The sequence below is a fragment of the Pyrgilauda ruficollis genome, unplaced genomic scaffold (assembly GCF_017590135.1).
Source record: "Pyrgilauda ruficollis isolate IOZ18807 unplaced genomic scaffold, ASM1759013v1 scaffold35, whole genome shotgun sequence".
In the NCBI taxonomy this organism is placed as follows: Eukaryota; Metazoa; Chordata; class Aves; order Passeriformes; family Passeridae; genus Pyrgilauda; species Pyrgilauda ruficollis.
The window spans coordinates 9,774,358-9,796,901 of NW_024524934.1; the positions used below are offsets into that span (position 1 = coordinate 9,774,358).

Below are 22,544 nucleotides of genomic sequence, written 5' to 3' on the forward strand. Positions count from 1 at the left end.
AAATACTACTGCCAAAAATACAGCTGCTTGCTCATTTCAACCTCTCAAAGGTTTTCAGACCAGCTTGCTTGTTTTAGATAAGCGATGCTGCTGCCCACCACAGAATTCAGCAAAAGCTTGCTGACATGGTATGTTGGTTTGTGTGGGTTCAGGAAAGCAGCACAAATACTACAGAGATTCTTCACTAGAAGACCAGGTGTGCCCTGGTCTTTAAGGCTACTGCAAACTTCTAGAGCGAGTAGACAAAAAGCCTTCCACCAAGTCGAGCTTTCGCAGAACTTCTCTCTGCTGCCACTACAACTTCTTTCTGCAAGGATAAAGAGCAAAGGTTAGCAAAATGCAGGTGCATGGCTGCCTTAAGCTTCCCTTGTGGATTTTGACCATCTCATTAGTGTCATATAGAAATGTGATGTGAAATGAGAGAGCAGCCCACCTCACTGGAGTAGCAGTTAAGATGATAGTTTGGCAAAACAGACTATTTCATTTGGGGAAGTGGAGCAAGCTGGAACCAAATGAAATTAGTCTCTTGCCCATATAAACTGCTTCTCAGGGCTAAGATCAATAGGGATGAAGGGAGAGCATGGACTAAAGGGTGCTGTAGCAAGAGAAAGCAGCTGCTTGGAGAATGGTCTCACTTGCACTTAGCAGTGCCTGTGTTTGAGTTGTTGGATTATGCACCCTAGTCTAGCTGAGAATTTCCAGGTGTTTCTCCATCGCATATTTTAACACAAGAAGTCAAACACCATTTGCTGAAGACCTCCTCAGCCTGGTACTGAGGCTTCCTCTGTACTCACACAGAGAACTCCAGTCCTCATGAAGGTAATGTTAGAGTGAGTAGAACATTGGAACATGGCCAAACAAGCACTAAGTAACCTACCAGATGACAAAAAGGCTCCTCAGTGCATCATACAAATGTAGCAAAAAATGGTAAAAATTAGTAAAAAAAAAAAAGGACACCTGAGGGAAGCAAAGAGAAACAGGTACACAAACACATCCTAAACCAGTCAGGTAGGAACTGGACTTCTGTGGTTAGAAACGTGATGTATGAATGGCATTCATTGCAGGTGATAGCCAGGACAGCAAGCATGTAAAGACTAAATGAGGTTTTGGGTGCCTGATTTGCTCCACAGCTGAGCATCCACTTTGCATGCAGGTTGGCATGAAGCTGGGAGGCACCTACTGCATTTCCCATGGAACCTTTCAGCATACTCCTAAGCAGTTTTGAATTCAGGCTGCTTTAAAGAGATTAAATTTTTTTAATTTAGGTGCCAAAATTTTAGCAACTCCATAGCTCATTAATCTACAAAATGGGTTTAATTATTGGTTCAGAAAGTAACTTAACTATGTAAAGAACTTAAGACTTGAAAATGTGTAAGATACATGTGAGGTATTAGCTAGTATATGCAAGTGAGGTAGAAGGATGATGTGAAACAACCAACCACAGTAATTTTTCTCACCTTTTTTTCAGATTTCACAGTGGTAACAGAACTCCCAAATCTTGATCGTTCCTGTAAAATAACATTGCTGGTTATAATGCTGCTATGTTTTTTTAAGCAGGACTTTTTAGTTTCTCTCAGTAATTTTTCTGGTTACCTACCTCAGGAGAAATGAGGACATACTGTGCCTAAAGAAGAAAAAAAAGAGGAAATAAAAAGTCAGTGGAAGAGAGTAGGAGACCAGTATGAAACCCCTGGCTCCTAAACAACAAAGTAATTTAAGAACAAACAGGAGGAGCCTGAGAGTTTTGCACAGATTCAGAAACCTAAGAAAACCTGGAACGAAGGCAAAACACACTTGGTATTTGTACTGGATGTAATTAATTAGTTGTCATTCTAAACTTATGTCCAGAATTCATTTTCATGTATTCTTACCCAGTCCTCAGGACAAGGAGATGTCCATGATGTGCAGTGGCCTGTCACGTTCCCTGAGGATGCCTGTCTGCCATTGAAAATATAAACACGGCCAGCAGCCCCACCAGACAGGATCGAGGTGACACCATTAGTTCGCAGTGGGGATGCCACAATCATTTCATCTGCACGTATTACAAAGAGGATATAGCACAGCAGAAATGAATTAATGGTAGACCAAAACACAGGAGAGCTGGCATTTACATGCCTCTAGATGCCACAATTCCTATTAATGATGGAAACTAAAATGTTTCAATTTCTGATTGAGTTGCTTGGGATTTTAGAAAGGCCTCCCTGTAAGGCACAATGGAATACTGGTACAATTTAAATGAGCACTTTTATGAATATGTAGGTGACCAATTTTCCTGTTGCCAAAAGTCAAACACTTCACTTCTGGTCTAGATGCATCAAGCTTTACCTAGCCCATCGCTATCCAGATCACTTAAGTATATGTCTCCTCCAAAACGAGAAAACCTCCTGTCCCCACTGAATGCGCTGAGCAGAGAAGGCTTGGTGCTGTTTGACAGGTCATATACTAGAGCCAGTCCAGCTTGATGCAGCACTGAGGACATAAATAAAATCCTAGACAGGCTGTCTGGAAAAAAAAAAAAACACCAAAAAACAGATGTTGAGCATCAGACATAGGAACTCAGATTTAATACTTAAAATTATAGGTAATACTGGCATTATATAAAATGGATAAAATTAATATAATGTATTAAATAACAGGAACAATTATATAGGATTAACATTAATTAGCATAGGAAAAAAATCTTTTAGTCATAGTACCAGGGGAGAAATGCACTCAAGTTAGACTTCTGCAGTTTGATATCCTCAATTCCTTTCTGTCTACTGCCACAGTGAGGACAAAATACTGTGTTGTTTCAATTCCAAGAAATATGCAGTCTACTAGAAAATCACTGTTACATAAATAATGCAAAATTGTAATGCTGTTAAGCCCATTTTAAGGAAGGAAGAAGACCCACTGAAGTTGAGGCACAGTAAAGAGGACTCTATATATAAGGCATATACAGGTGATTACAGTGATTTCTAATTATTTTTTTTTTAATTACATGGAAATTTAAAAGTCCCTTTTCCCTTAAACATTGTATCTCCACTCAAGTCATGCAGAAACAAACATCCTGAAGCAGAAATGATCTCCAATTTTCAGGACATACCTGCAGTAGGTGCACCCACCACCAAAACTTTCCTTGTGTTCCCAGCCACAGACAGCACACCACTGGCCAGAGACAAACCCATTCTGCCCATCTCCTGTTAGATTTTTAAAACACCTATGTAATTTCTACAGAAAGTCACTTCACTTCAAATTATTCACAAATATTCACAAATTATTCCCATACTAAAGAAGCAGCCCTACCTTGTCTCCAGTTATCTCAAACCAGCGCTCCGTACTTGGTGGGTTAAACCCGTACACCTTCCCAACACTCTGTCTGACATCCGGCAAGAGGGGACTGCAGCTGGAATTACAATGCAAAATAAATTTGTATGTAACAACATATTATTATACACGTTCTCCCTTTTTACTTTGGAATAATAATGCCTGACAAATTCTAGAAATCTACTTTAGTAATTCCCATACTCGTTCTAATTAATTACACAATACTTAGAGTGTAGACTTGGTCTGTCTATCCACTTTTTTATCATCCAATACATCTTTATGTTTAATTTGCTTTTAAAAATGCTATCTCAAAGTAAGTGCTATTCATATGGTTATTAAAAGCACATTTACCCATCAGCATTTTTGTGACCCCTCTCTTCCCTCCTCTAGGAAACACAAGAAATTCTTAGGTGTCTTTAAATAACAAATACCTGCTCTAGAGAGGGTCTAAAATCCTTGTCTTCATAAAGAAGGATGAAGACACAAAACTATTAATTTAATAAAAATATTCTAAGCAGAACAAAAAGGAAACTTCCTAAAAAGCTGGAAGTCTAATCTATTGCAAACCTTAAACCTTGCAGAAGTAGAGCAGAGTGGAGAAGGCAGCAAGCTGTCACATGCAACACACCTAGAACAAGTCTTCCATGTAGGGCTACCAATCAGTAGTAATGTCACGTTCTCCAGCTGGCAGCTGGCAAGTGAAAATCCAAACCAAGCATAGTTTTCTTCCCCCTGCACCATCCAGTTGGCATCCTGTACTGACAGAAGTCCTGAGAGACCAGAAAAAAATATGAATTAAATCTTGGTGTGCCCTGGCATTGAAAAACCCATTTTCAATCCTCCACTGATTCATCCTATGACATGTTTCTCAAGTTGTGCAAAGTTACACTGTTCATGACATGGCATCAGTAGTTGTTGACTTTGCTTGCTCACCGTGCAGCTCTACTGGCTGGTGAAAGCTTTCATTTGACACAGTCTGTTTCTCAATCCTTCCAATAGCCTACATGAAGTACATGAAAGCTACCACTCAAGCCTCCCCTAAACTACTTATTGTTTATCAGAACTTGTAATTCTTCAAGGGTTCTGGGTGGGTGAGCTTCAGACCATTCTGGCTATAATTTAAATAACTAATTCTATGCTTTGATTTTACAAAAATGTCACTTAGCAGTGTTTTGAACCCATGTTCTAGTGGTTTCTAATTTTACATGAATTAGAACAAGCTGCAAAAATTAAGCATTATTGTAAATCTCAATTACATGATTCTGACAAAGCTGCCCAAGCTTTATTATTTAGTTCCAGATATGACATTTCCTCCCTCATTCACTAGAAACCTCATCACCTGTCCTCATGAACTGTATTCACTTGTAGCATTCCTCTTTAGCCACATGAAGGAGCATACAGAATGATAAATATTCATTTGTTGAGGTTAATTTGCAATTTTCCAAGAAAGAGCAGTGAGCCTACCCTGGACTCACAATAGATGGTTGAATCCATTGCTTTAGTAAAGTTCTCAACACAGTTTCCCACAATTGTTCTTGCATCCAAGCTGGGACATTGCAGTCCAGATGGACAGAAAACCAGATGGGAAAAACTTGGTAGAGATTATCCCTCTGACAAGAGCAGAAAACCATGTGTTGTTCTCTGAATGCCTGCAACAAGTGGAGTGCCTTCAGGGATCAATTTTTTGACTCATCCTGTTGGTCACTTTATTATAAAACATTTTTATAACAAGATGCCCTTTTTTGAAGCTGGGAGATAACAGGAGATTGCAGGGGGGTGGTTTCATTCAGAGGCACCCAGGCAGGCTGGAGTAACAGGCTCACAGGAGCCTCACAAAATTCAGTGAGGACAAATGCAAAGCCTGACCCTGGGAAAGGAGATGCCCTTGCACTGATACAGCTGGGGACAGACTGGCTGAGGAGCTGCTGTGTGGAAAAGGCCCTGGAGATCCTGGTGAGCAGAGAGTTGAGTGTGAGGCTCTGACAGCAGACAGCCAACTGTGCCTCAGACTATGTAAGCAGGAGCATGGCAAAGAGACTGAGAGAAGTGATTGTTCCCTAGATCAGACCTATAATACGTTGTTCCATAACAGAAAAGATGTTGACAAACTGGAGCAAGTTTACTAGGGATGTTCCATGCTTTCTGTGCCTGTGAGGTCACTATGCATGGTGGGAGGACAATAGACAATGAACATAAACTGAAACAAGAAAGGTTCATACTGGCTGTAACAAGAGTTTTTTTTCCCCATGAGGACTACCAAGAAGTAGAACAACTGCCTGAAGTGTCTCTGCAATTTCTACCAGTGGAGGTTTTTAAGATGCAGCTGGACAAAGCCCTGAGCAATTTGGTCTGGCTTCACAGCTTGAGTAGGAGGGACACCCTCAGATCACTTCAAACCTGAATTATAGGATTAATAAGGAACAAATAACCAGTCACATAAACTATGGGAGGGTTAATTTACTCAACTAATATTACCTTGGTGACTCCTGTTGAGATGAGAGTAAAATGCAACCACAAGTCCTCTCTGCTTCCCACCACCGGGTGCATATGGAGAGCCCACAACCAGATCAGCATTTCCATTCCCATCAACATCAGCTGCCAGGAGGGACCAACCAAGATTACAGTAGGAATACTGCAATAAACAGTTAGTTTAAGCCTGAAATAGAACTGAAACCATCAATTCTGTAGCAAAATAGAGCAACTTAATTCTAAAGACCTAAATTTACTTTTGACCAAATTACCTTCCCACTCCCTGGCTTCAATTTTGTTTTCTTAGGTTTTTTTGTTTGGTTTGGGTCAAGGTTCTTGGGTGGCTTCTTTTGGTTTTGAGGGCTATGCACCTTTCTAGTCATCCTGCTGCCTTCCTGCACTGGGGTATAAATGTCTTTCCCAAATACAACCAATCTAACCAAGCACTTGCTTGCTCCATCCCCATCAGTCTAAATTTCCTTGCAATGATAAGTTGAATTTTAACATTCTTTTTTCAAGCCTGTAAGCTCTTTTTCCTTTTATCTCACCTCCTGCCTGTGTAGCCCTGTGTTAGCCTGGCTAACAGGGTAGCATAAACAGGACATTACATTATCAATATACCTGACAAGTTATAGTAACGTTTGGCTGAGGAGCCAAGCCTCTTCCCTCAATTCCAAAGTAGACATACACAGCACCCTGAACAGCAGAAAAAGAAAATAAGGCATGAGAGCACCTGCATGTCAGTATCAAGTATGAAATGCAAGGTCAATCACAAAGAATGGAACAGCTCTGCAAGGGCTATATTTTCCCTCTCAGAGCTCTCCCATAATACTTTCTTTCCCGCCCCAAACCCAAAAATATCCATGAGTAATTGGTACTGCTCTAACCAAGCAACAAAGTAGAGAAGTACACGTCCTTATACTATGTGTAAGGAACAAGGGCAGTACAGTATATTTATACTCATAATACACATGTTCAGATGGCTCAAATTTTGACAATTATTATTTAATGCAATGGCAAACAGTACCAGGCATAACAGATGCACACAATTTTCCAAGTGGTGAGTCTAAATAAAAGCAACTTAAATTCTTATTTAGACAGCTAAATTAGTATCTAAAATTCTGAAGAGTTTTAAGCTTAATGGATATAGTTTAAATCAAAACATCCTTGCCTCTCAGTTTGCATGGCCTAAAAATATTCAGAGACCATTATACAGGATTATCTGGTAAGCTGCAAGTCATTAAGCCTCTGTAACTTGATTATTTTAGCAAGTGTGTCTGTGTTCATATCACATTTTAGATATCATTTGTTGGCCTTGTGACAGCATATGACAAAATTCATTGACCCATGAGGTCCATTCCATACTCTCTGTTCCTAAACAAAAAGGGTATGTTTGTATTTCATGAATGGCCCCTTACATTTCCAGCATGTCAGTGCTGCAAAGTTGCACTCTGGTTTAGATTTCTAATGTGCAAAAAGGCCACTGAAAGAGAACTACAGGTAGCTGTCATTGCTGTAGTCAAAGTACCCAGAAAGGTTATAAACATCTGTTTAAATTACAATGTCACTTTGAGCAACAACAGAAATTCTCTTTTTCATTTCAATGTTTAAAAATTATGTATAAGTAAAAACATTCACTTTGGAGAATTTAAAAAAAAAACAACAAACCCATGTTTGTAGCTTACTTTGTAAGTAAGAAACTGAGATCCCACAGAAGGTGCTCCAATTGCCAGATCTGGCACTCCATCCTCATTGAAGTCCAGGACTGCCAAGGCAGAACCAAATCTTCCTGAAGGCTAAAAGACAAGGGGTTGCTCTCATGTTTTCCAGTCAAAACCATGAAAACCAAATGTACATTTGCAGAGAATAACTGGAAACAGATGACAAAAGTCTATCGAACAATTCTTTTTCTTCTAAGTAATAACCCCCATGACAACATACTTAATTCTAAGTCAACTGTGTTAAAATTAAGGACAACTTAACATTAAGGACTACTGAATGTAATATGGTACTGCTTTGCTATTTCCTCTTCTGAGTCCAGTGCACCATTGATGTCAAGTTTATGGTCTTTCCTGTTGACAGCATTATGACTGGGAACCACTAAAACACTCTGTATGAAGACAGAAGCTGTTACTCCACAGTTTATAATCACAGAAACAAATGAAAAGGAAATGTATCTCATTTCTCCATATTATCTTCTTTATGAATAAAGGTATTTTCTACAGAGGATCATATTTAACACCCAAAAGGGTCATTTGCTCTTACTTCTTGGTTACAAACCAACCACCATCATGTCTAATCAGAGTTTTACCTTTTTTTTTTTTTTTAATACTCTTACTACAGACAAAATTATTTGGAGAGAAGTTATCAATTAATGAACAAATTTAGCTTCAAAGGAATTAAAATATATAAAATTAATAGTTTTAGATTAAAAAGGACAGGAAACACAATATTTTCTTAAATGCAGTGACCAGAATTAGCTATATTGTGACTTACAGAGACACAACCTGAATTTTATTTAAGGGCACTTAATGGTCTAATACTCACTTATCTGGTACAGTAATGGAAGTGAACCTACAGATCACCATCACTTCAAGTGTTCCTGGGACTTTAATAATGATTATTTTTCTTGAAAAGTATATGACATCAGGAAGAGTGTTTCAGGAACAATACTCATACACATTAATGATACTATTGCTCATTCAAAATTCACCAATTTTCAGGCAAAAAAAATTTAAGTGATAAATTTTTGCCTTGACCCCTTACCTGATGACCCTGTAGTACTTGGTCAGCTTTGCTATCTAGATCCATGTCCTCTGGTGGCAGACCTGACTGGTTGCCATAGACCACATACACCCTTCCTATCTGAACATGGCCCATGGTGCTGTACCCTGGTGCTCCAGCCACCAGATCTTCAAATCCATCCTGGTTTAGGTCAGTTGAGATCAGTGCCCTGTACAGCAAGGGAGTCAACAAAATCAGCATTTGTTTCCAGACCACCACAACATTAGTGGAAAAAACCCCATAATTCAGATAAACCAGGACATGTGTTTCCCCATATTGTTTTGTAAATATCTATACAGATTTTAAATATTATATATTTATTTGTGTTTTCTTGAATCAAGTAAAACCAGAAGAATCATCTTCCATCAATGCATCTGAGATCTTTAGGAACTGCTTTTTACTGACATTAGGCACCTGAGAGCAATCAGATCAAGGAGCATTAAAAAGGCTGTTTGCACATGACAAAGAATATTAAAAAAAAAAAAAAAAAGAAATTAAATATCTTTTAAACTGAACATCTGATTTAATCAATGGACTTAACAGGAGATAAGCAAAATGATCCTAGGTCTCAGTAACATGCTGGAGTTTAGAGAGGGAACAGTTTAGGGAAAGAACTAACTACTGTTAATTTAGCCAGTGTGAAGTAATCTCAAGAATTAAATCCAAATTTTGAGACAGCATAAGGGAAGACAGATAAGCATCAATGCAAATTTGTTTTATTACTCTTCCTTGTTGCAGGTCAAGATAGAACCTCATTGGCAATGCAAGAGAACATGCCTCTCTCTGTCCTGAATCTGCCTCTGACCTCCCTACTAGTTTAGAGTATTTCCAAGAGGTCTCACTAGACATCATAAGTTATCAGCACATGACAGATGATTAATTTTGCACAAACATAATTCAAAAACCAAAAAAGGGTAGCAACAATTCTTTGCAGTTCAGAACTAGAGACAATGGTAGTTCTAATGTTGATTCCTTACATTCTAAGCTTGATCAACATCTGAAAGAAATATCTTATACGTTTACTTGCTGCTCTGGTCATACAATATAAGACATTCCCTCAGATTTGTACCACTAATTGATGTGCAGTGTTACCTCTGAATAGTATCCAAAGGACCAACAATAATATTTTGGTAGATACTTAAAATTTTCAGAAATTAAGAGGAAAGTGGGATGAAAAAATTACCAACCATCCAAGCCTAGCATAGGGTGAAGTCAGAAAATATGAAGCTGCTGGCTTGGAGATGTGCTTAGATTTCTGATGTGTAGCTCCTAATGCTCTCCAGACATTGGTTTTAAAAGCATGGTTTATCAAGCGGAGGGATTTCTGAAATAAAAATAATAAAGGGACACAACAGTGGTTAAAACACAGGCTGAAACTCCAGCATGTTTTGGGACACCTCAAAAATCAAGTCACCAACAATGGAAATCAGCACATGGATTTAAGAGGAGTCTGACTCACATCATAGGCGCCATTTTAAAAAGACAAAAATCAGTATGCTCTACAGAGAGCACTACTAATCGTTCACTGCTATGCTTTGCTGGAGTTCTTAACCAAAAAAAGCCGTAATATGTCTGTAAAATGTAAATGCTAAATATATATTTTGTCATTTTTGGCATTGCAGGATGTGTTCTAACTTCACTACACAATGAGCAAAGTTTAAAAATTGAGTATTTATGACGTACATATATACATTAACAATGGTACTGGAATGTCCATGAAGTCAAAGACCAACCAGAGATCCTGCTCCTTCGTGCAGCATTTCAGACAGAAACAAAAAGAATATTATATAAAGATGACTTTTACCCGACACATCTGTTACTTCTCACTTACTGTTGCCCAAGGCTGTATGTCAAATTGAACTCCTCTCTCTGTATAGTTTATATTCTTCTCAAGTGTTTCTGGAAGCAAAGAAGTTGTATTCTTTTGATGTTCATGTTTTGATTGTTTGTTTCTGCTAAAATAAAGAAGGCAGTGATAAGAATTAATATAACTGAAATAAAGACTCAAGGTAAAAGCCGCTCTTAGGTTCTGCACAGTTCCTTTATACAAAACTTAGTTATTCATGCTAAGAAAATCTCAAACTTATACACAAAAAGATTACCCAAAATATCTCTAATTTTCAGTAGCTCACTGTCCACATTAGCAGAAGACTCTCCTTTCATCACTGAAGCTTTGAACCATCAGAGCTCTACTTACATGTGGCTGTCCTTGTGCTCCTTTGTGCAGTTTACGAACAGAGGGTTTTCAGGCAGGTAGCAGTCACTAAAGAAAAATACAGAGGATGCAATTTAAAGATTTTTATCAAAATGGAAATGAAACTAAAAACATAACTTTTATCCTTACTGATTTCTCTGTCAGGAGTCATCAGTTTTCTCAAGAAAATCAAAATCAGAGCATCATCATAATCCTTAGAAACCCCTATGATGTTTATTTGGTGACTTTGATTAGATTCTGTATGAATATCACGATTAGATTCTGTATGAATATTTATGGAGCTCTTGAAGGAAACTTATTGTAACATGCATGCATATGAATCTAAAGTGCTTTTAATCAAAGTGTTACAAAGAACATAACAGATTGTGCCATTCTGTATTTTAAGCATAATTTCCCAAAATAGCAACAGAGATATTTTCCATATAAATGGATAGATTAATTGCCACTGTTGGTCTTCTAAAGAAAAAAGGTTGTATTTGTAAGAGAGCTGTATAAGGTTAAACTTTTGAAACAATATGAAATTGTGAGTAGAAGCCTGAGCTTAAACACTAGAATATATACTCCCACTCTTTCTAATCCTATTTGCCTTCAGAATCTGAAGGTAATATCTGATCTCTCCTCAAAAGGGACATCTTTGCTGAGTGATGGCAGCAGTTAAAAGGTGCAGACTCAGATTGCCAGTCCAGGCAGAACCTCAGGGCATGGCTATGCAACATTTAAGCAAGCCCTTGAGTATGTCTTAAAGAATGCCCCAAATTTTCTCTGGTAAGTTGTCACCTGGGCATGCCAGAGGCATGCTAGAGCAAAGGAGCATGAACACATAAAAAATACAAATGCAAGGCCTGCGTAACCCTGTGCACCCAGGTGAAAGGCAGACATGGAGATCCCCTTGTCCAAGTGAGGATCTAAAACTCAGAACCTATTCTAGGAAAGATCCTGCCTTAAGAAGAAGAGTTAAGTGGGTGTCAGCACTTGACTACTGCATTTCATAGTTTAGGACACACACTATACCTGGTTCCATTCTCTAGCATATGGCTCATCAGCTCAAAAATGTTGTTGGTCCAGAATGCCATGTCATCCACTCCGCCAAGGAAATATTCGTGGAACTTCTCCACCAGAAATGGAGATTTACTAGCAAATGTTGGAAAAAGCTAAGGGATAGGCAACATACTCAGTAAGATGAATCACATCGTCTCCATGCTCATTTTTATAAAGAAAACAGAAAACCAACCTTGCCAACAAGAAGCCTTTCTCCATGCCTGAAAAAAAATCAGAAATAAAACTTGCTTAATTTAATACTTAATAGTTTAAATAGTTCTTTTCAAAAGTCCTACATGGTAAATACCATGCAAGTCATTACATTTCCGTGTTGATTGTTAATATATTTTTAAAGTTGTAATGTAAAACAATATCAACTTTATTGCCCTTAATTTTGAAGGATTCAGTTTTTGTAAGTGTTGTGTGACTTTTGGTAATTAACTGAACTACAGGAAACAGCTAAACTATTCAGGATATTCAAAAGCAGACACTGCCAGATATCCAAAGTCCTTTATGAATTATTCTTTGACTTGAAGGGATCTACATAAAGTGTAGATGAGGCATGTATCTAGAGACTCCTTCAGTGCATGATAATTATACTGCTCACTCACCACAGTGCAATGGTACTTGAAGACACAGCTGTTCTCAAATAAATAGGCATAAATATGTTAAAGGTACAAATGCATTAAATAGCCAAGATTCACCATCAGTGGCATAATAATTTAGCAGTCATTATGTAGTCCAAATTTGAATCCTAGTCATTAAAAAAATTCAGATGTGATTTTTGGGATCTAGGAGGGATTTTTCATTGCTGACATTAATGTGTAAGGTGTTTCAAATATGATTATCATATTTTTCCTACATATGTTTCACTTACAAATGTTCAGGCAGAGATATTCAACTTACAGTTCAAAAAACAGCAGATAAGTACATTCAGCAATTGTGCTTTCTGTTATGATCTCTTTTCCATAAAATTCCTTATAGATAGCAGCTAGGTCTTTGACAGGTACATACCTAAAAACAAAAAGAATGTATTACAACAATAGATGGTCCACATCACCTGATAAAATATTGCAGTTCTTGTAATAACAACAGCCTATAAAATATTCAAAATTTCAAAAGACTACATAAGGTCATGAAGATAGGAAAATACAGGATTGCACAGGCAACTGTGAGGAAAAAAAAGTGGCTATCTAAGTCTTCTGCTCCTTTTTATGCTTTTAAAACTGAATTAAACATCCTCAACTTCTCAAACTTTAAATATATCTCACTGAGCTTGTCACTTAACTAAGTTATTTAACTAGCTGCTAGGACATTCCAGCAAAAGGTCTTCACTAGTTATTTTACATATAACTACTTATAACTTAAGACACAAATAATTTAATCTTTTTTGCTGTGTTCCTACACATAAAACTCTCTTCTGTCCTTCCAGTTTTTATGTCAGAGAACACTAAATATGCATATAAGGAATACCAAACTCACAATATTTAAAAGTGTTGCAAGGGGTTTTTTTAAAAGAAAAATAAAGGAAAGCATTTTTTTTTAAACAGATTAAAACAGAATTATACTATGTGTAATTTTATTGAATATGACTATACAAAAAAAACCCATTAAATATGAAAGAAGGCAACCTCATTATCTTACCAACTCGATGCCAGGTAACTGAAGTCTAGCTCAAACTGACTCACTACGTCTCCTCCTGAGGATGAAAGAATGAAAAAAAACCCACATAGCCCAAGAAACAAAACCTGTTAGCTTTCTGTCATGGTTACAGTGTGCGTGAAGCTATATATGGCTCTTCTATATGCATTTATACGGCAGATCTTCTAGCTATGTATTTAGAATACACAAATGGTTCACCTGAAAGTATGCTGCACATTTTATACCTCCGGAGAATAATGTATAATTTAAAATCACAGTAGTGACTCCATCCATATCTTAGCATCCTTTGGTCTGCATTTTGGCTTTAATCCCAATGTCCATATGCCTTATCACATCTCCTGAAACCTGAGGACAGGTACAGCAGGGCTTTGCAAGCCATGGGGGAGGGCAAGAATACAGTGTCCATATGCCATCCTTAACTCCTGCATTGCACAGGACAAGAGCCAGAATCAACCACCAGGTTTTGAAGAGGGCTTATTGCAACACAAGGATCTATGATTGGCAAACAGAAACATTACCAAAATCTCCAGCACTGTGAGCTTCTGAGTATGAACCATGAAAATCAATCTGGAGAAAGAGAAAAACAAGAGAACTGCCTGTTTCTTCTCATATGAGCAGAAACAAACTCTCCAGCAACACTAATGGTTACTGGTCCCAAACCTGACCAACTTCACTCTTAATGAATTTTGTGACATTGTGTCTTTCCAAAAATCTTCCTGAAACAGGGCTCCAGCTTTTCTTTTTCCTCCCCACCACAGTCCAAAGCAAAGCTATCCATTCCAATAAATCCAGTTGTATGAATAAATAAAATAACACAGGCTTACTTCTCCCATGGCCTTTAGAAATCCTTGATCGATGCCCAGGCTATGCCAGCTAACATCTGCCACCATATGTGAAGCAATTCCAAACAGGAAAGCCACCAGCTTCTCTGTAGCCTACACAACAACAATCCATTTGTCCGTCATTTTATTCCTGTCTTTAAGAAAATGTTAGCACTTTCTGTATATGCATTAAACAAGGATACAGGTGAGAAGCTCTTATAGTCCAAGAGTTTATCAGGACAAACTGCTGACAGCTCATTGCTTGATGCTGTGGTCAACTTTTGTAACTTGAGAAGCTTTAAGCAGTTTATACAGTCCAAGGCCATAGAATTACATGGTTGATGTGAGGGTAATTTGCATACTTCAAGTTAAATGTGTACCAAACTGTTTTTCTGGACCAAGGATAAACAATTCCACTACCAAAGACTGAACTCCCTCTGCCACCATGGTTGTTGTGTAGGCAGATGGAGGAGAGAAATACATTCCTCTGCACGCTCACTTTTGACAAATTGTTTTTCATTTCCTCCTACATAGCTTACAGACCATTAACAAGAGCAAATCCAGACTAAGTTCAAGATTTCATAAGTAAGAAATCTAAAAGGTGTCCGGTTTTCAAATGGCAAACCCTGAACCAGATCTCACAGGAATGCAAGACCACAAATTATATTTAAAAGTTTGGACCTATGAAATGTATCATAAGCACCAGACCACAGTGGAAATAATTGACAGACTTTATAAGGAAACTGTAAGTTTTTTGTATGGTAAAGATTAAAACAGGATTTCAAGGGTTATTGTATAAGTAGAGACTTTAATATAAAAATGTTGGGTTTTTTCTACATCTCACAAATGATGAAATTACAACTAGTGAAGGTGAACAAAACAGTTGAAAACAAAGTCAATCAAGCAAAAGTTAATCAATTTTCTTTACCTCTTCCCATGGCTGAGGATAATTCCTTCTGATGTAGTCAATACTTGCTTTGAGAAATGGCGACCAGTGAGTTTCTTCAGACACATCATGGAACACTCCTATTGCAATAAAATTGTATCAGTATTTAATTTATTCTTTGGGGATAAATGAAACAGAATAAAAGAAAAAGAAAGGGGTTTTTCTCCATTAAAAAAACCACAGACGTTTGTTCAATTTAATGTCAGACAGATTATACATTTTGCACTCCAGCTCATTAAAAGTGCCAAAAGAGACTTACTTTTATCTGATTTATACTAACAAAAAAGATACTAGACGTACCTTCTATGATTTTGGTTTGAAGCATCTGAAAATTTGGTGCCTGCTCCTTTTCTCTGTGCCTGTGAGTAGGTACAGTACAATGAAAAGCTGCCTCCCAAGCAGAGAGGACAAAGAGAGCTGACAGAGAACCTGCTGACTAAATGCATCCATTTGGATGGCAGAAAAGCTATAGGGAATGGCAGCCAACTCAAAATGTCATGTTGTCTGGCAGGAATCAGTTTCCACAGGGCAGAGGCAGGCCATGTCATCATTATCACCACAATAATTTTCCAGAGAAAGGCAAACTAGCCAAGATAGAGTCAGTGTAGGAGGGAAAAAAGGAGGAAAGCAGGAAAAAATAGGTTTCATTTAGAAGAATCATTTACTACTCTCACCTGAATTTAGGCAGAAAGATTGTGTAGGACCTAACAGCGACCTTGCCTAAAAATGTCTGTGTACCTACATAAAGCTAAATGTAAAGGGATGTTGACATAGACATCAAGCACCACACTGTTAAATTCTCTGAGGGGGGAAGAAGGTAGGTGGGAGATTGTTCAGACCATCAGTACTCTTGGAGGAAGTGTGCGTGTTTGTTGACACAGCAATGTGAAACTGCACAATGCTAGGGTAGATTAAACAATGAGAGAGCAGACCTTCGGGGGCAATTCACTTACCTTTTGGCCTCTTGACATATTACAGTGCAGCTAAACTAGATAAAAGAAGGATGGTTCTTGCTTAGCAAAATCAGAGTAGCCTTCTACATCTAAGCTTGTCTCCTGCCCAGAGGCAGTCTGGATGGCTTTGTTCTTGATCTTGTCATGCTCAGTTAAAACAGCTCAGGTCTGAAGAGGTAGCTATTTCTTCCATATTGACTAAGGAAACTGCTGACAAGTGGTGCAACTCTAACATGGCAAGATGGACTCCAAGGTTAGTGAAGGAATGAAGATTGGATACTGCAGATAGAGAAGCTCTGACCTAGTATAAGACAGGTCAAAATGTTAGAAGGGAAAGATAAGGTAGATAGATATAAGCAAGCTGAAGTAGGAACTGAAAAAAAATCCCAGGAGAACATCAGTCATGAAAATAAGTGTTGTATTTTACAAAGAAGGAAAGCAAGACTGAAGTTTGGGACAAGAAGTTGGCAGAGCCAGACAGAAAACAGAGATGAGTGACCCAATGAGTGATAGAAGACAAAACCAGTATTAAATGCCAGAACAGAGAGGTGATTTGGATGTGATGAGCACATCAGGATATGAACCAAGCAGCCTGGAGTTGGCATAACCAACAGGCAGCATCAACAATCTCTGTCTGAGAAAAATGAGAACTTTGGCTGCAACTGTGTGATTTGGCTCTAAACCAAACAAAGATCCTAACTACTCCTCAAATTTCATGGAATTTGCATAGCCCACTAAAATAAGCTACTTCCAGTACTTTAAACTTCCACTATATCTCCACAATATTGAAGCCAGTAAGGCCAGATATCCTCAGACAAAGTACTTACCACTGCCCTGTCTCTGGTATCTGCCTAAACATCCTAATAGCTTGTACCTGGAGGATAGGCTCTTTATCCCATTTCCTAACTGCTCATTATGCAGATTTACCCTTTCAGTAGCAAATATCCTACAGCAAGGCCTAGCTGGCTGTTTTATAGCCCTAATGTTGCTGAAGAAGCTGATTATGATCAAGAGCTGACCTTTCAGAGCTGAAAAATCAGGGGACCACTTGCAAGTCAAGACATACTTTTTACAGCTATTGCAAGAGGGTGCTAATTTTGTACTGCAGTCTTTTGATCTACAAGCAGCAAAATTAAGACTGATATTCACTTCCAACAAGAAAAGTGAAAGGCAAAAGACTGCACTCTGGAAAAAAAAAGGCTTTAAACTGGGATGTTATTAACACTTGCTCACCCACCCCCAGCAAGTCCTACACTATTTTGTTGCTGTGGGATTTTTAGATTGTCCTATCCTCTTTCTTACTGCTATAATAGAAACAAATCATTTTTAACACAGAAATAGATTCAGGTCTTCCCTAAGATTTATAAAAAAGTCGTAATTTTGTTCTCTCTGTACTCAGTAATCTGACCTAATTTAGTCAAACAGCATCCTCTATCAAATTGTCCTACCCATTAAATAGTTAAATTTACCCAAGAGTTACTTTCTAAAACATTTTCAAATGTGTTATTTCATTATAAATTTCTACAAAAAGGCTATCCAAAACAATCCAAAAATGTTGGCTAGTTTTTGCAGGAAAGCATTTTTGGCCACACTTCATTTCTTACAATGTAGCCATTTCCAACCCACTAAATTCTGTAAGATTTCCACATAAAAATGTAATTGTTATAATATTGGACTTATAAAGCTTCTCTTACCACGTTTGCAGATTGGAGGATAAAAGGCATCAGGATAAATGCTTCCAGCCTGAAAAGCATCTTGGTGATTTAGTAGTAACTGGGGAAAGGACGGGGAGGAAAGGAATCAGAATGCTATTGCACAGCACAAAACCACATTTTACTGCCAACATCAAAGATACATTCTAAATAGCCAGCAAAATACAACTAGTATCTTGGTAAAATACACCATGTAGTGCACAAAACCTTGCTGTCATTTTGTTGTCCTTAGGTTTATTAAATCTGCTTTCCTAAAGTCCTCTACTGATTCTTGTAATACAACTACTCACATAGAATATAACTAAAGAAGATAGGAAAACATGCAAGCAACCACACAAAGTGTGTATATATACACATTGGTATAATTGCTATATTTCTGTAATAATATTCAGAAGGAATCAAATTATTTTGAATAAAAAAGATAAAACATACAGTCTGGGCACAATATTGATAAACACATTACTGAGAATAACAAAGAAAGGCAAGAAGACAGAAAGAAAAGCATTCAGAAAAAAGGAGTACAAAATTAAGAAATAATATGCTTCCTACCTGTCTATAATTAACACTCCCTTCATGCTTATGGAAAAATTGCAGAGCTCTATGTGCTGAAAAACAATATATTGAAGTGTTAATTTACAGGTACTGTGTCCAGGCCCACATTTTGGTAGAAGCAGTAGCAGAACCAGAAGACCCTACATTTTCATACCCAAACCAAGCACCAAGCACATGAAACACCATTTCTCACAGAACTGCATACTGGTGAGAAGGTGTGTTTTCTCACCTAGGGAGTTAATAAGAAAGTGCTCTTTCTGTGGCACGTCTTTCAATCTCTCTAATCCCTAGCTCCCAAGCTGACCAACCAAGCTGAAATCACAGGGAAAAGAACTCCCCAAATCCAGAAATGAGCTACAGCAGTGAACTGACAGGACCACACACAGCACATGTAAAGCATGGATCATAAAGTTTTAACTGTACTGTACTCAAGCTTCACTTTTGCCCTTAACAGTGAAAAAGGTATATTGGGAATCAATGTGGGTGTTTAACAATTTGATTAATTTTTAACATGCATGAAAAGTAACAAAAATCTAAAGGTAAATCAGCAAGGTAAATAACACTACTTATTCACTGAATTGGCAGATATTTTTACTGCCAAAATCTTTATTTAGCTGGCAAAACAAGGGAATGAAATGAAATTGCATCCTTTTCTTTAATGAAGTCACCTAATTAATATTAGATCCCAGGAAAAATCTATTGACACTATTCTAAAAATACCCAACATTTCCTCTAAAGCAAATTTCAAAGATTAATTAGTTCCTTACCAAATAAATCATATCACAAAAAAGCCCAAAAAACCAAACAACAAAATAAACAAACAGAAAACTCCCCCTAACAAATCCCAAACAATCTGTTACTATTCTGGAATAAGATCTAGACAAAACTGTGGGGGTTTGAATGATCTTTCACTTTGAATTTTACCCAATAATCTAAATCATCCTTATGCAAGTAAGATACCTTAAAGATCAGCCTTGCACCAGAAGAGAAACAGCAACAAAATAGTAAGTAATACCCTAAAATTTCAAGGCTCAGACATTTCTACACACATCTCTGATTCCAGTGTGGGAGAGCCTCAGTTTGGCAGTTTGCTTTTTCTGCCTCACACCTCCTCCGCACTTCTCTCACTACTCAAGTGGGACCAGGTTCTACAACTCCACAAGGAATTTTATGCCAGATCCCCACAGTCCCACAGAGCCTCACAAGTCTGACAGGAACCCCTAGGGCGAAGAGCTTCCCCACTCGGACCTGCCTCCAGGCACGGCCATGCAAGTAGGACACAGCACAGCTCTGCCAAGCACACTGAATGCGATCAACATTCTGAACAGGCAGCGCTTTTCACCATTTCACCATTTTAATTCTATCCAGGATTTCTTTGGTGCTGGCTTTGAGCAAGACGAATTACTTTCTATGGTTTGTTTGGGTTTTTTGTTTGTTTTTGCTTTTTTGTTTTTGTTTGTTTGCTTGTTTTTGTTTGCCTGGAGTACTCAGTGTTTGAATTTGGAAATATTTTGCAAATATTTTGCAAATATTTTCATCTTATCATCATAGACTTTTATGTGAGCAACAATAAGAGCACTCATTTCAGCCGCATCAGAGCTGATCACAGTTTAATGTAATTTTCTGACACATGGACAAAACTCATTGTAAACTATAACCCAATGATTCAGTGTATGCACAACTCCTCAGACAACCAAGATCGTTATATTATATATACAAGTTTTCTGCAACATGCTCCCTTGATTAGAAAAAGGAAAAAAAATACTGTTTTGGGACAGATCTGTAAGCTTCTCTTTGTAGATTTTTTTTTTTTTTTCCCAAACACACTCTATTCTGCCTAATCTGTTATTTCAAGTCCTCAGAAGCTCATACTTGGTAATTAGAGCCCGGAGCTTGCAAAGTTGTGTGCACTTGCCTAACCTCAGGCAGCGTGACTTCTCCTACAGATTATTATGGGTTTCTTGACACATTGTTAGGAAAAGCAAATTGTTCCAGGATGCTGACCATGGATACAACACTCAGTAAGGGAACACACTCCAGTCTCAAACACCATGAATAATCCCAGTCTTTAAATTGTTCAAAGTTTTATGTATTGTATTCAGTACTTAAAGCCTGAGAAAATTACCTGAATAAAGGCAACATCCTACATTTCACCATCTGTTTGAGCAATGGATTTAGAAACAAAACCAGAAGAACAAACAACTTGAACTGTCAATTATTATGAGTACTCAGAAAAACCTCACACTGCTCATCTTTGTGCTCGCAAAACTGCGGAAGAAACCAGATTTTAAAAATAGCACAGGCAAACAAGAAATTCAAAACAGGAATATTTCTCCATTTTGATGTGCACTCAGTTGTCTCCTTCGTTCTCTACAAATCTAGGCTGTTCTGCCTACAGAGAGCAACCTATCAGAAAGAGACACAGAACAAAATGTTTATGCTGTTAGTTACAGACAGAAACACATTACAGAATTTTATCTACTTGCGCAGGTATGGCATAATTAGTACAGAGTGATTTAAAAACAGAGTTACCACAAAGAACTTGTGTTATTCTTTAATTTAAATATAACAATCCCACAAATTTCCTAAAGCATTCCTTTTCCTTCTCCAAACCAAAACTCTGTCTGCGTACGACTCACAGACAAAAACATTCCAGTTACATAATGCCTGTGTCTTAGGAGACAGAAAAATACGCAACACAAGTAAATTCAAGCATTTTACTTACAAAACCAGTAAAATTTCAGACTCCAAAATCAAACTGCTCATTTATCCTATCTGTTATTCACATTTTTAAAATTATGTAGACTGCTTGTTACTTTAACATTATTTCCTCCCTCTGCTTTCCAGCTGAATCTGGATTTATCTCTCTTCACAAGAAATTCAAAACACAAGAAAATCCATTTTGAACGTCTTACCTATTTCAACATGTGTTGAAATTCCACATGGGATACATCTCTGACAGAACTGGTAGAGTATAACCAGCGAGACAGACCAATTCTTCAGACCAACCATGATGCTGGCTCCAACTGTGGTTTTCAGAAGCCTGGAGCAGTAGCACTGTGACCTTTGAAATGTAGGTTACGGAGCATGCCTTTTCTTTCACACATATTGCTGACACAGCAAGCAGACGACTGCCAGATTTGAAAGGCTATTTTATACCAGTGCTTTCTTTTACTGCAAATAAAGTGATTTATATAAAGAAAGAAATAAACTGTGGGCATTCTCCCCACTTGAATTCTGTAACATCTCTGGGATTTGAGCAGTGTAATCAGTGCATCACTGCACAGCAGCAGTGAGATTTCTGTTAAATCCAACGGCATGGCAGAGAGTATCCTCTCATAATTTGTCCAGCTCATGGTGTGCTTGCCTTACAGCTACTGCATCCCATTTCACAAAAGAAATTAAAGCCAATTGCCAAACCAGTATTAATAGAAAAACACTAGCTCCTGAGTTGCAGATGATCCAAATTCATGACTTTTGGTGAGCTGATAGGATATTGCACACTTAAGTCTGGGTCTTATGGTCAGTATTGAAAGCCCAGCTGATATGTGGGAGACTCATGGAAGTACTCTTGCCAGCTGTACTGCTACGAACTTCTGGCTGCAGAGGCTGGACACCCTGTGTTTCCCAACCACACTAGTCCCCAGCGAGATGGTGGCACTGGGCAGGGGCTTCGCATGGCCCTTGTGCCACAGACTGACCAGCTGTCATGGGACCCAGTGGCCCACAGGCTCCCATGGGCCACTGCTCCTGCAGCTAAGCACAAGTTAGCCTGGAGAAGACTGAGAGCCCTGAGACCTTATCACAACCTGCAACTTCCTCACCAAGGGAAGAGGAGGGGCAGATACTGATCTCTTCTCTGCGGCGATCAGTGACAGGGCACAAGGGAATGGCATGAAGCTGTATCAACAGTGGTTTCAGTTGGGTATTGGGGGAAGGTTCCTCACCCAGAGGGGGCTTTGGCACTGGAACAGGCTCCCCAAGGAAGTGGTCAGACCACCACGACTGACAGAGTTCAAGAAGCATTTGGACAACGCCCTCAGCCACCTGATGTGACACCCGGCGTGCGCTGTGCAGGGCCAGGAG

At 38.3% G+C, this 22,544-nt stretch overlaps 1 protein-coding gene across 1 annotated transcript; it reads right to left on the reverse strand.

Annotated features, from left to right (window-relative positions):
* Positions 1-229: 229 nt before the first annotated feature.
* On the reverse strand, positions 230-21,470 carry GPLD1 (glycosylphosphatidylinositol specific phospholipase D1). The gene is made up of 26 exons (XM_041475414.1): positions 21,374-21,470; positions 18,613-18,687; positions 18,456-18,511; positions 17,889-17,967; positions 15,224-15,321; positions 14,299-14,409; positions 13,993-14,041; positions 13,457-13,511; positions 12,719-12,826; positions 12,006-12,033; positions 11,786-11,925; positions 10,757-10,822; positions 10,391-10,514; positions 9,747-9,883; positions 8,542-8,728; positions 7,461-7,571; positions 6,397-6,471; positions 5,782-5,938; positions 3,935-4,076; positions 3,286-3,385; positions 3,086-3,179; positions 2,326-2,502; positions 1,872-2,032; positions 1,598-1,624; positions 1,458-1,508; positions 230-307 (listed from the first exon to the last, which is right to left on the reverse strand). The coding sequence occupies exons 1-26, from the start codon at positions 21,468-21,470 to the stop codon at positions 230-232; spliced, it is 2,583 nt and encodes an 860-aa protein (XP_041331348.1).
* Positions 21,471-22,544: the final 1,074 nt, after the last annotated feature.

Coding starts and splice junctions, on each gene's coding strand:
- GPLD1 (XM_041475414.1), bottom strand. CDS start 21,470: ATGGTTGGTCTGAAGAATTGGTCTGTCTCGCTGGTTATACTCTACCAG. Junction 18,512..18,612: donor GTGCTTGGTGCTTGGTTTGG/GTATGAAAATGT, acceptor ATTGTTTTTCAG/CACATAGAGCTCTGCAATTT. Junction 17,968..18,455: donor GGAGTGTTAATTATAGACAG/GTAGGAAGCATA, acceptor TCCTTTCCCCAG/TTACTACTAAATCACCAAGA.